We start from the raw sequence: 12,979 nt of genomic DNA, 5'->3' as shown, positions 1-12,979 counted from the left end.
GCAGTAATGGAAAGCATAGGGGCATTGCAGCCTGGTATGCCCTCATTCACCCCGCTCCCTATGGGCTGGAAAATTTTGATCATTGATTTGAAGGATTGTTTTTTTCACTATTCCTTTGCATTCTAATGACAGGCCGAAATTTGCCTTTACTGTACCTGCAATTAATAATGCTGAACCTGTGCAGAGGTATCAGTGGAAAGTTCTGCTGCAGGGCTGTAAGAACAGCCTGACTATTTGTCAATGGTGTGTGGCTCAGGCCTTGTTTGGAGTCCATGAGCAGTTTCCTGAAGCATATTGTTATCATTATATGGATGATATCCTGGTGGCAGCAGCCCCCCAGGATGAACTGCTCAGGATACAGCCTCGGCTGTTCACTGCTCTGCATTCTTATGGCATGCAGGTTGCTCTGGAGAAGGTTCAATAGCATCGTCCTTGGAAATATTTAGGAGTCAAAATTTTGGATCAAACCATTCAACATCAAGAGGTGCAATTCACAAATTCTATTAAGACTCTGCATGATGCCCAGAAACTGCTGGGTACCATTGACTGGTAATATCCTTATTGGCGCTGACTACTGGACAGTTGTGCCCACAGTTCAACATTTTAAAGAGAGACCCTGATGTGAATTCACCTTGGAAATTGACTCCTGAGGTGCGAAGGGCACTGGAGGAAGTCCAATAAGCTGTTACTGCTCATCAGGTTTACTGAGTAGATCCCTCCTTTGATATCACTCTTTTCATTACCAATCTGGATTCTCGTCCTATGGGTATCATTGGCCGATGGAATGAACAACGGTCCAATCCTTTGCCCATCTTGGAATGGGTCTATTTGCCCCCTCAACTAAAAAAGACAGGACTCATGTTGCTTGAATTGATTGCCCATTTGATAATCAAATGCTGTCAGTGGTGTGTATTATCCTGCAAGAATTATTCTTCCAGTAAGGCAGGAAGACTTTGAATGGAGTCTTGTTAACAGTGCTTCCTTGCAAAGTGTGCTGCAAAACTTTTCAGGGAGATCACTGATCACCTGCCCAGTCATAGATGATTGAAATTGGCAGTCAGCTGAATTGTCTTTGTGGCCACTAAGTAGTTGGGTGCCAGTGCAAGGACCCACCGTCTTCACTGATGATTCAGGAAAAACACGGAAAGCCATTGTTACCTGGAAGGATGAATCTGAATGGCAAGTGCTGGAAGGCCATGAGTGAGGCTCGGCCCAGTTGGTTGAATTGAGGGCTGCTGCCATGGCATTCCAGCAGTTTTCTCATGTACTACTGAATTTGGTCAATGATTCTGCTTATGTAGCAGACTTAGCCAGATGTTTGGATTGTTCACTTCTGAAAGAAGTCAATAATGAAACTTTATTTCAGTTGTTGAAAACTTTGTAATGTGCAATCCAGGCCTAAGTTCATCTGTATTACATCCTGTATACTCAGAGTCACACTAACTTACCAGGTTTCATAACAGAAGGTAGTGCCAGGGCTGACAGGTTGGCTAACCCTGCGTGGGTAGCACCTCAGCCTGACAAAATTGCGCAAGCCAAGGCATCGCATGATTTTTCCATCAAAGTGCACATACTCTGCAAAAGCAATTTCAGTTAACACCAACTGAGGCTCGTGACACTGTCAGTTCTTGCACAGACTGTCATGGACTCGCTGCACCTTTACCAGCGGGCGTAAACCTCAGAGGCCTAAAAGCTTTGCAGCTTTGGCAAACAGATGTCACTCATATTGCCGAATTTGCCCAACTTAAATATGTGCACAAGTCTATTGATACATTCTCCTGTGCCATGTGGGTATCTGTTCATACCAGAGAAAAGGGTTGTGATGTTATTTCCCATTGGAGGATGGCTTTTGTGGTCTTAGGAAAACCTTCTTCTGTGAAACTGATAATGGACCTGCCTACATCTCGCAAAATATACGACAGATTTTACAATTATGGGAAATATCACACAAATTTGGTATTTCACATTCTCCAACTGGTCAAACCATTGTTGAATACACCTATGGCATCTTGAAGCATGTTCTGGAAAAACAAAAAGAGGGAATGCTGTCAGGGTCCGCAAACATATGCAGGGAAACTGATGGTTCGTTTTGGAGATCTCAAAGTGCAAAAGACACAACAGGGGACAAACCAGTTTGCTTAAACAAAAAAATGCACTTTTATTTAGTGCCCACAATGCCATAGTAGGGAAAGAAAATAGAGAATAGTGAGAAAGATAGAGAAAGAGGGTAACGTGGTTATAGCTACCAACGTGGAGAGTCGGAGGTCCTCAAGACGTAGAGATGCCCATAGACGCGATCTTCTCCAGTGGGGTGATCATGAAGGGTGCACGGGATCTGCAGAGTCTTTATAGGTTGGTTACCACAGCGAGTGGCACAGAGCCAAAGAGGGCACAGGGCCAAGGCAGGCACCTGTGTCAGAGTTGGGTGCTCAGGAACAAGTGGCAAGCTGTACCCTTCTAGCACGGTCACTATAGTCAGCTCAGTCCACTGTAACGACCTACTATTGTTCTTGCATTCTGTTCTTGTGGAGATGCATATCAGTCCTCGGCAAGCGCCCCACCTCAGCCAGGCCAGGGGCTCTCTCCAGTCCTTTCGGGGTCCCGGTTCCCGACCACCGGAGACAGTTGTGGGGCATAACACATCCACAGACAGACTCTGACAAGTGGCCAGGCAGAAAGGGCCCTGGGGCAGTGCTGGGCAGCAGGCTGGACATGAGGCAGCAGTGTGCCCAGGTGGCCAAGAAGGCCAGTGGCCCCTGGCCTGGATCAGGAATGGTGTGGCCAGCAGGAGAAGAGATTCTGTGCCACCTCTGACCTGCCCCCCAGCTCTGCACACAGACGTTGCTGCTCTAGCTCCAGAGAAGGGAACAAGAGGGGAATCATATGTGAAAGCTTTGCTGGGAGATCCTTTAGTTCGTTTTGAGCCACTGAGAGCACAGCTCCTCATTGACATAGTTTAGGGTCACAGCAAAGGTGGAGAGAAACAAAACAAGACAGGGCACAAACAATGGCCTTTCTTTCTGGACACTGTTGAAAAACTAAAACACAGGAAAAACAACAACAACAACAACAACAACAAAAACAAAACAAGGAAAACTTTCAAAAGTGGCTTTTATTAAAACTATTGGCAGAAATTGGCCAGAAATTTAATGTTTCTGAGATCGTCCAGTGATCAATGTCCACACTGCAGCCTTGAGCTCCTGGTTCCTCAGGCTGTAGATCAGGGGGTTCAGGGCTGGAGGCACCACAGAATACAGAACTGACAGGGCCAGATCTAGGGATGGGGAGGAGATGGAAGGGGGCTTCAGGTAGGCAAATGCTGCAGTGCTGAGAAACAGGGAGACCACAGCCAAGTGAGGGAGGCAGGTGGAAAAGGATTTGTGCCGTCCCTGCTCAGAGGGGATCCTCAGCACAGCCCTGAAGATCTGCACATAGGAGAATATAATAAACACAAAACAGCCAAAATATAGAAAAACACTTAGCACAATGAGTCCAAGCTCCCTGACATAAGATGTGGAGCAGGAGAGCTTGATGATGTGTGGGATTTCACAGAAGAACTGGCCCAGGGCATTGCCATGACACAGGGGCAGGGAAAATGTATTGGCTGTGTGCAGCAGTGAATAGAGAAAGGCAGTGGCCCAGGCAGCTGCTGCCATGTGGGCACAAGCTCTGCTGCCCAGGAGGGTCCTGTAGTGCAGGGGTTTGCAGATGGACACGTAGCGGTCGTAGCACATGATGGTCAGCAGGGAAAACTCTGCTGAAATGAAAAAGACAAGCATAAAGACCTGTGCAGCACATCCTGTGTAGGAGATGGTCGTGGTGTCCCAGAGGGAATTGTGCATGGCTTTGGGGACAGTGGTGAGGATGGAGCCCAGGTCGGTGAGGGCCAAGTGGAGCAGAAAGAAGAACATGGGGCTGTGCAGGTGGTGGCCGCAGGCCACGGCGCTGATGACGAGGCCGCTGCCCAGGAGGGCAGCCAGGGAGATGCCCAGGAAGAGGCAGAAGTGCAGGAGCTGCAGCTGCCTTGTGTCTGCCAATGGCAGCAGGAGGAAGTGGCTGATGGAGCTGCTGTTGGACATTTGCTGTCTCTGGACATCCCAGCCTGCAGAAGGAGGAAAGACAGTGACATTTGAGGGGAGATTTCTCACAGGAAAGTTACAGCTATTCCTCATAGACCATTCCTTGCCACTAAACACCTCCCCCTTGTCTATGTCTAGGAGAACTTCCTTCACCTTGGTTGCTGGAGCCCTGATTGCTGCTGGCCAATGTTCAGTGGAGCCAGAGCTTGACCTGTAGGACACCTGGGAGTCAGGCCTGAGCCCCAGTCAGTGCAGGGGAACAGTGAGGGCAGGGGCCAGTCCTGGTGTTTGAACGTGGATAAAGAATCTCCTCCCAAAGCACGGGAGGTGCCAGGGCAAAGGGATGGGGATTGCTGGAGTCAGAATGAGAGATTCTGCTGCACCTGGGGAGAACAGAGAGTCCAGTGAGGCAGGAGGATTGTTTCAGCCTTAGTGCAGACTGAGAGGAGGTGCTCTGTCCCTCTCTCCTGTTCCCAGCTGCCCTGGACTTACACCTTTCTGAGCTCCACTCCCATGTTACCCTGGAAAGCCAGGAGACACTGCTGAGAGCAGAGGGATCCCTGGCACACAAAGTGGCTCCAGCCGTTCCCAAAGTCAGGCAGAGTCAACTCATTCCCAGCCTGCCCTGCCCAGAGCTCCCCTGGGCAGAGGGAGCTGGGACACCCCATTGCTGTGCTCAGCCTGCACAGGAGGAGCACAAGGGCTGGGCCTGAGCCTGCAGCTGGAACTGCCATTCCCAGAGAGCCCCTCAGCAATGCCAGGAGCACCTCGGCAAGGCAAGGAGAGAGAGAGCCAGGCCTGAGGAAAAGCCTTTCCCTGCCCAGCCCTGCACAGCCCCTCCCAGGCAGCAGCAGTGCAGGACAGTGGCTCTGAGGCCCTGGTCAGCAGGGAATGGGCACATGGCAGGAGAGATGCCCTTCATCTCTGGGGCAGCTCTGCCGGCCCAGGAGGGGACTGAGGGCCCCGAGCCCCCGGGCTGAGGGCTGTGCTGGCTGGGAGGGGACACAGGAGCTGTGCTGCTCAGGGCAGTGTGTGCCCTGCAGGGCAGGGCTGGCAGGTGCCACATGTCCCCTGCAGCAGGGCTTCCCTCAGCACTGCCTCCCTCCCTCCCTGCCCACGGCTCTGCTGCTGGAGCTGTCCCAGCCCGAGCTGTTCCTGTGGGCCCGGGCTCCTTCCCTGCCAGTGCTGCCAGAGCCCAGCCCAGCCCCTGGGCCAGCTCTGCCCTGCAGCTGCTCGGGGCTGCAGGGATTAAAGAACAGCTCCCCCAGGCCTGGGCACCACGGAAATGTGATGCTGGATGGATCTGGAGGCTGGGGAGGTGGAGGCATTTGCTGAGGTTCCCAGGAATCCTCAGTGTGATGGTTTAGGAGCCTCAGCCCCTGCTCTGCCCTGCACAGCTGAGTTTCCATTGCCACCCAGCTGAGCCAGGGAAAAGTGGAAGCACAGACTGAGAAAAGCTGAGATTCTAGCAGGAAACCCCTGCCCTTTATGAGCTCATGAATAATACCCTCAGAAATTACCTGGGCATGAGCTGGAGAAAGCTGAGCAGCCCTGGCCCACACAACACCCTCTCCACAGCAGCAGGACCTGCCCTGGCAGGAGTCACTCCTTGCACCCACAGCTCCCCTTCAACATCCATGGGAGCTCCCAGGCAGGCTGAGAGCTGCCCCTGGCAGGTGGCAGATACCCTGGCCTGGCCAAGAGCCCTCAGGGCTGCAGCACCTGCTCTGCACCACAGCCCTGGGCAGCCCTGGCTGCAGCCCCAGCCTCAGCCCCTGCAGCCGCCCCTGGCAGCAGGAGCCGTCCTGCCCTGTCCCTCTGACGGTGCCCAGGGCAGCCCCGCTCTGGAGCACATCCTCCCCCAAAGAAGAAAAGGCAGCAGAGCCAACCTTACAGTGCTGTCAGTCCTGTCCTGGGTCAGCTTTAGGAGATCCCTGCAGCCACAGACTGACTGTGTCAGAAGAGGTGAAGATCTCCCTATGAAGAAGCTCAGAATTTTCCTTGCAGTTCCTCTGACCTTCTGTCTACTTCACTGCTCTCAGGTGCCTGCAGGCAGTGCCCTCAGCCCTGCTGGGCTTGAAGAGAATCTGCTTCTCAGAAGAAGTGCCTTTTTGTAGCTCTTCTTGGTTGCCAGGAGCTGCCTCTGTGCCAGGAGCCCAGCCCAGCTCAGCAGCACAGACACAGCACAAGGACTTTAATGAGCCTCTTGGGGCTTTGGTATTGTTTAGAGTCTTGTCAGTCCTTCAGAGAGTGTTCAAAAAACTTCTTGCATACTTTACAGTAAAGTGAAACTCCAAAGTTTCTTCAAGTTTTAATGGGTTCCACTGAGAAAGTGTCCCCAGGTTCCAGTTAGAGCAGAACACTGCAGGCAGCGATGACAGGTTGGGACAAACAAAGCAAAGGTGTTTCTGATGTTGACCAAACCTGGATGTATTTCAGGAATGCCAAGGGCCAAGGCCTGAGCCCCAGCCCCTGCCAAGGCACATCCTGTCCCTCCCTCAGTGCTCAGGGCTCTTCCCAGGCCACTGGGATGTGGGGATGTGCAATGCCAAGGGCAGGACCATGGGGCGGCCCCTGCCAGGCTGCTGAGCAGGGCCAAGGAGGCAATGAGGCCCCAGGGCTGCAAGGGTCACTTGTCTGCTGCTGATGGCTCAGGCCCAGGCCCAGCAGCCATGGCCCAAGTGCTGCAGGAGTTGGCTGTGTCAGGGGCTTGCAGCTGCTGCCCATCCCTGTGCCCTGTGCAGCCCAAGCTGTCCTACAATGTCCATGCCCTGCGCCTCTGTCCCTGCAGGCTGTCGTCATCCCCCGGCTGCCCCACCTGGCTGGGCCCTTCCTTTGCTGACAGCTCTGCCTCCTGCCTGCCTCTGCCTGGTCACACAGAGCCTTGGGTTGCTCCAGACTCCTTCTGGGGGATATGTTTTGTAGCACACCTCTGCCCTGGGACAGAAATTCCTTACCTCCTTGTGTTCAATCTTGTCCCCCCGAGCTGCGCTTTGCATTAAGTTTTTCTTTCTCTGACTGTTCTCTCCTATGTCAAAAGGATCCACCGTCTCTAAAACCACTCTTCAATCCCTCCCAGGGCTCTGGTCGCCTGTCCTCAGTCTCCACTCCACTGATCACAGGGCTCCTTTGTCCCTATATGGTGGCCATGTTCTTGAGGCCTCCAAACCTCTCCCTGGATATAGGGAATTTTAGAGGCAGAATACCAATTCTGGGCATTAACACCTGGAGGAGAAGAATGGTTCTTTTCCATAGGAAGGAAAGCACAGAACACTGATGTTTCAGGGGCAGATGAAAGGTGGACTCCAGAGGCCAAGGCCAGCCAGACCTCTCTGTCCTGGTAGCTTTTGTCTGAAAGCAACCCTTGGATATTGGGAATTTTGGAGGTGGAATCTCACATTTGGCCATTTCTGTGTTGATAAGTAGGATGGTTCTTTTCCACTGGAAGGAAAGCAAAGAGCCCAAGTGTTTCAAAGGCAGAAGAGGAGAGAGGTGGATCCTGGGAAGCCAAGACAGCCAGACCTGTTTGTCCTGGCAGCCTCGTTTGAACCCAGGGGACCATTGTGACAAAGCAGGACCCAAGGGAACCATGGAGACCATTGTGACACTAAGGAAACTCATGGAACCACAGTGACCATTGGGATGCTATGGAACCTCATAGATCCAAGGGTCCATTGGGACATTGTGGTGCCTCATGGAATCAAACATTGTGAAACTTGGAGGCCTGATGGAACAAGGGTTTCTATTGTGACACTGCAGAACCTCATGGAATCAAGGTGACCATGTTACTCTACAGAAGCTCATGGAACCAAGGGGCCATTGTGACACTGCAGAACCAAGGAAACTGTTGTTGACAGTACAAAAACTCATGGAATGAAAAGTCCACTGTGACATGATGGAACCTCATGGACCCAAGGGTTCACTGTGATTCTGCACGGCCTCATGGAATAGAGCGTCCATTGTGACACAGTGAGGCCTCATGGAACCAAAGAGCCTTTGTGACACTCAAGAACTTCATGGAACCCAGGGGCCATTGTGACATAGCGGGGCCTCATTGGAACAAAGGAACCATTGTTGACAGTATAGAAACTCATGGAACCAAGGGGCTGTGGTGACACAGCAGGGCCATATGGAACCAAGGAGACCAGTGACATTTAGGAACCAGCTGGTAGTTGGATTTCCTTTCCTTTTCTTTCTTTTTCTTTTCTTTTTACTTGTGGAATCATTTCACATTGAGTTGCTAAGACATACAGTGATGGCTGAGTGCCTGAGACAGGGGGAGGTGGCCACACCTCAGGGAAGGAGGGTGTCTGGTGTCACTCCTCTGGTTTTTGGGAGTTTCTCTCAGAGGGCCAGACATACCACAGGATGAGAGGCGGCTAAATGACGAGGCTGGGGCAGTTGGGGGTTCTCACTCACTCTCAGCCTTGGGAAGAGGATTGTGAAGCTGCTGCGTGGGGAAAGGAATTTCACCACCACTGCTACAACCCAGCTGGGAGCTGCCTTTCTCCTGCTGCTGGGCCCTGCACCCCCTGCCCTGCTGGGACGTCCCGCAGTCCCAGCTATCGCTGCAGAGTGTCTGATACATCTTGTCCAGCACCCCAGGATTTCTGCTCATCCCTGCCCTTCCAGCCTGCTGCTCCCCAGAGTCCTGCCAGGGCCCTGGGATCAGCAGCCCCAGGGATTTGTGCAGCGAGGCCTCTCTTCCATCCCTCCCGGCTGGGACAAAGCCGCCATTCCCGCGCGCCCCCCGAGCCCGCGCCACAGCGCCCCCTGCAGCCGCGGGGGAATCATCGCACCTGCCCCGCCCACCGGGAGCCACCAGCGCCCCTGCTGGCTGTGACCGGAACTGCACCAAAGGGGAAACTGCCCGCGGCCGAGAAGGGCTCACTGGGGGCCTGGCTCTGTTTGTTGTTAATGCCACAGTTATTGTTGTTTGCTTGCCTTGTTATACATGCTAGTAAAGAACTGCTGTTCCTAATCTCTTTTTTTTTTTTCCTGAGATCCCATCCTAATTTCAAAAATTATAAAGATTTGGAGGGAGGGAGTTTAAATTCTCCGTTCCAAGGGAGGCTCCAGCCTTCCCTTGCAGACACCTCTCTTTCAAACCAGGACTGAACCTCACGGAACCAAGGGTTCATTATGACACTGCAGAAACAAGGAGGGCAATGTTTTCCCTATGGAAGGTGACAGAACCAAGCAGCCATTGTGACACTTTAGGGGACTCATTGGACCAGGGAGACAATGTTGACACTACGGAACCTCATGGAACTAGGGGTTTATTGTGACTCTGGGGTCCCATGGAACCAACTGTCCATTGTGACACTGTGGATCCAAGGAAATCATGGTGACACTACAGAAAGCTCATGGGTGCAAGGGTCCAATTTGACACAGCAAGAGCTTGTGGAACCAAGGAGACCATGGTCACACTACAGAAGCTCATGGAACCAAGGAGCCCTTGGGACACAGGATGGCCACATAAAGGCAAGGGGCCATTGAGACACTGTGGGCTTCGATGGAAAAAAGGTCACAGGTGATAGTACAGATGCTCATGGAAACTATGAGATGTTGTGACACTGCAGAGCCTCATGGAACCAAGGAGCCAACTTATGGGGGCACAAGCATCCCAAGTAGGGAGCCCTATGTCCGTAACGACACAGGCTTCCCATCCCTTGTCCCCGCTGGCAGTTCCTCTGCTGCCACCCCCTCTCCTACCTCTTCCATCCGGCCTGGGTCTGTCAGCGGCACCCCCTTCAATAGACGCCATGACTGCGGGAACCCCCTCTGAGATCCCGTCTGCGCAAACATGGGAACGGCCTCACTCACCCTTTCCGCTGCAACCAGGGTTGGTCCGAGCGGAGGAGAGAATCCTCTCTGCCGCACAGGTGGCAGTTCCACCCCCGCAGCCCGCAAAAGGGAGGCAACCCACTGCCACCAGTTCTCCCTCTGCTAGCAGGACCCGTTTGAAAGCCAGGATGATGGGTGATGAATGGGGAGAAAGTGAAAATGAGGGACACAGTTTACTTCCATTAAGGGAAGTTCCGATGGCCCCCGGGGTTATCGGGTTTGTGAATGTTCCCCTCAACACAGGAGATGTAAGAGCTTTTAAAAAGGAAATGGGACGATTGTTGGATGATCCTTTTGGTGTGGCAGACAGGTTGGATGAGTGCTTAGGAAGTAGTATCTATACCTATGAGGATCTGATGGAAATCCTAAGGTCTCTGTTTAACAACGAGGAGAGAGAAATGATAAAGCAGGCGGGTATTAGAGACTGGGACAGGCGCAATCCACAGGGGACACCTGGTGATCAAAAATGGCCCAGCTCTAGTCCAAGTTGGAATGCACAGACAGAGGACGGGAGAAGGAGCATGATAGACCTGAGGAATATCATAATCCAAGGTATTCGGGAAGCCATCCCAAGGGGTCAGAATATCAGTAAAGCCTTTAATGAATGTCAAGGGAAAGAGGAGTCCCCCACTGAATGGATTGAGCGATTGAGGCGAAGTCTGCAGATATATTCTGGGACGGACCCTAATTCCCCTGTGGGGGAAGTGTTGCTCAAGACACAATTTGTGGCAAAATCTTGGGAGGATATCTGGAGAAAGTTGGAAAAGATAGAGGGCTGGCAAGATAAGAGCTTGCAAGAGTTGCTAAGGGAAGCACAGAAGGTGTACATGAGGAGGGAGGATGAAAAACAGAAAGTACAGGCTAAGGTTCTGGTAGCAGCTGTAAAGGAGGTCCAAAGACAGGAGCAGCCATCGGGTAAGTATAAAACCTTACCCCGAAAGCTCCAAGGCCCCTGCAAGACAGCCCCAGTCACAAGGAGGGAACTGCCGGAATGTTACTATTGCAAAAAGGCAGGACACCTTTAGAGGGATTTCAAGAAAGATGAAAAGATCTTCCAGGAGGATTAGGGGTGTCAGGGGCTCTTCACCTTGGGGACCAGAACATCTAACGAGCCCCTGGTAAAATTGAAAGTAGGTCCCCAGCGACAAGAAACATTTTTTCTGGTAGATACCGGGGCAGAAAGGAGCACTTTATAGCATTTACCAAAGGGGTGTACGGCCAGTGAGGAGAGAGTTATGGTGGTTGGTGCCAAAGGGGACCCTTTTAGAATGCCGGTGATAGAGAATGTGGAAAATGAGTCGGAAAACAAAGTCTGTTTGGGAAACTTGTTGTTAGTGGAGGAAGCTGATTACAACTTGTTAGGGAGAGATATGATTATCACCCTAGGAATAAGCATAGTGGTAAAAAGTTCTGATCTGATGGTGAAAATGTTTAAGCTCACTGAGAAGGACAAAGCAGACATCAATCCGAAGGTATGGCACTCTAAAGGAGAGGTGGGGAGACTAGAAATTGACCCCATTCACATCGCAATTGAGAACCCCGAGGACCCTATACGGGTCAAACAGTATCTCATTCCCCTGGAAGGGAGAAAGGGACTGAAACAGGTAATCGATGACCTCTTGAAGGGAGGAACAATAGAACCATGCATATCCCTCCATAACACCCCTATACTGGCTGTGAAAAAGGCAGATGGAAGCTATCGGCTAGTTCAGGATTTGAGGGCAGTGAATGCTCGAACCAGGACTAGGTTTCCGGTGGTGGCCAATCCATATACTTTATTGAATCGGCTCATGCCCGAGGATGTGTGGTATAGTGTGATTGACCTGAAGGATGCATTTTGGACTTGCCCCTTTGATGAGAAAAGCAGAGATTACTTTGCTTTTCAGTGAAAGGACCCTGATACCAACAGAAAACAACAGTTAAGATGGACAGTGCTTCCCCAAGGATTTGTGGAATCCCCTAATCTGTTCGGGCAGGCTCTGGAACACCTATTGACTCAATTCACCCCGAAGGAAGGGACAAAACTTTTGCAGTACGAAGACGATCTGCTAATAGCTGGGCCCACTGAGGAAAGCGTGAGGGAATGTACTGTGGCATTGCTGAATTTCATTGGAGATAAGGGTTTGAAAGTTTCTAAATCCAAACTGCAGTTCACGGAGCCCGAGGTAAAATATTTGGGTCATTGGCTAACCCAGGGGAAAAAGAAATTAGACCCTGAGAGGGTGGCGGGAATTATAGCATTACCCGTTCCAAAAACTAAAAGACAGATACGTCAAGTGTTGGGGCTCCTGGGATACTGCAGGCAATGGATTGAAGATTTCAGTGAAAAGGTAAAATTTCTGTATGAAAGATTGAACACCGATAGAGTGAAGTGGACTGATCAGGATGAATTGGACTTTCAAAAATTAAAAGATGTTCTCATGACTGCCCCAGTACTGACCCTCCAGGACGTAAATAAAGAATTCCAGTTGTTTGTAGATGTTAGTGAGCAAACAGCACAAGGAGTCCTGACTCAGGAATGGGCAGGTAAAAGGAAACCCATAGGTTTTCTATCGAAAATCCTGGACCCTGTGAGCCGGGGATGGCCTACGTGCTTACAGGCAATAGTAGCAGTGGCGCTCCTGGTGGAAGAGGCGAGGAAAATCACCTTCGGGGCCTCTCTGGTAGTTTACACCCCTCACAATGTGAGAAATATTCTGCAACAAAAGGCAGAAAAGTGGTTGACTGACTCTCGGCTTCTGAAATATGAAGCCATCCTGATCAGCTCCCCAAGATTGGAGTTAAAAACCACCTCGGCACAGAACCCTGCACAGTTCATGTTTGGAGACCCCTCCGAGGAACTGCCGCATGATTGTGCTGAGATCGTGGAACTCCAGACAAAAGTAAGACCCGATTTGGAGGACCAGGAATTGGAGGGAGGGGAAAAATGGTTCGTGGATGGGTCGGCAAGAGTAGTGGAAGGAAAGAGAAAATCGGGGTATGCAGTGGTGGATGGCAGAACAGGAAAAGTGGTGGAATCGAGCCCCCTGAGGCCCAAATGGTCAGCCCAGGCT

The 12,979-nt window shown here is 51.5% G+C and overlaps 3 protein-coding genes across 4 annotated transcripts in view; 2 read left to right on the top strand and 1 right to left on the bottom strand.

The window, feature by feature from the left end:
* LOC310920622 (olfactory receptor 14A16-like) overlaps positions 1-12,979 on the top strand; it is a gene marked incomplete at its 3' end in the record, with an annotated part of 597,990 nt that overhangs the window by 80,845 nt on the left and 504,166 nt on the right. The gene's annotated exons all lie outside the window — the stretch shown is intronic.
* The window catches only part of LOC310920625 (olfactory receptor 14J1-like), a gene marked incomplete at its 3' end in the record, with an annotated part of 175,607 nt that overhangs the window by 125,465 nt on the left and 37,163 nt on the right, over positions 1-12,979 (top strand). The window lies entirely within an intron of this gene.
* Positions 3,147-4,079, bottom strand: LOC310920632 (olfactory receptor 14C36-like; the record flags this gene model as incomplete). Its single annotated transcript, XM_083880697.1, has 1 exon — positions 3,147-4,079. The coding sequence occupies one exon, from the start codon at positions 4,077-4,079 to the stop codon at positions 3,147-3,149; it is 933 nt and encodes a 310-aa protein (XP_083736823.1).

This window comes from Zosterops lateralis (assembly GCF_965231275.1).
Source record: "Zosterops lateralis genome assembly, chromosome: 31".
NCBI classification, from domain to species: Eukaryota; Metazoa; Chordata; class Aves; order Passeriformes; family Zosteropidae; genus Zosterops; species Zosterops lateralis.
Note: the sequence above shows the minus strand (reverse complement) of the source record. Positions and strands in the feature narration are given on the sequence as shown.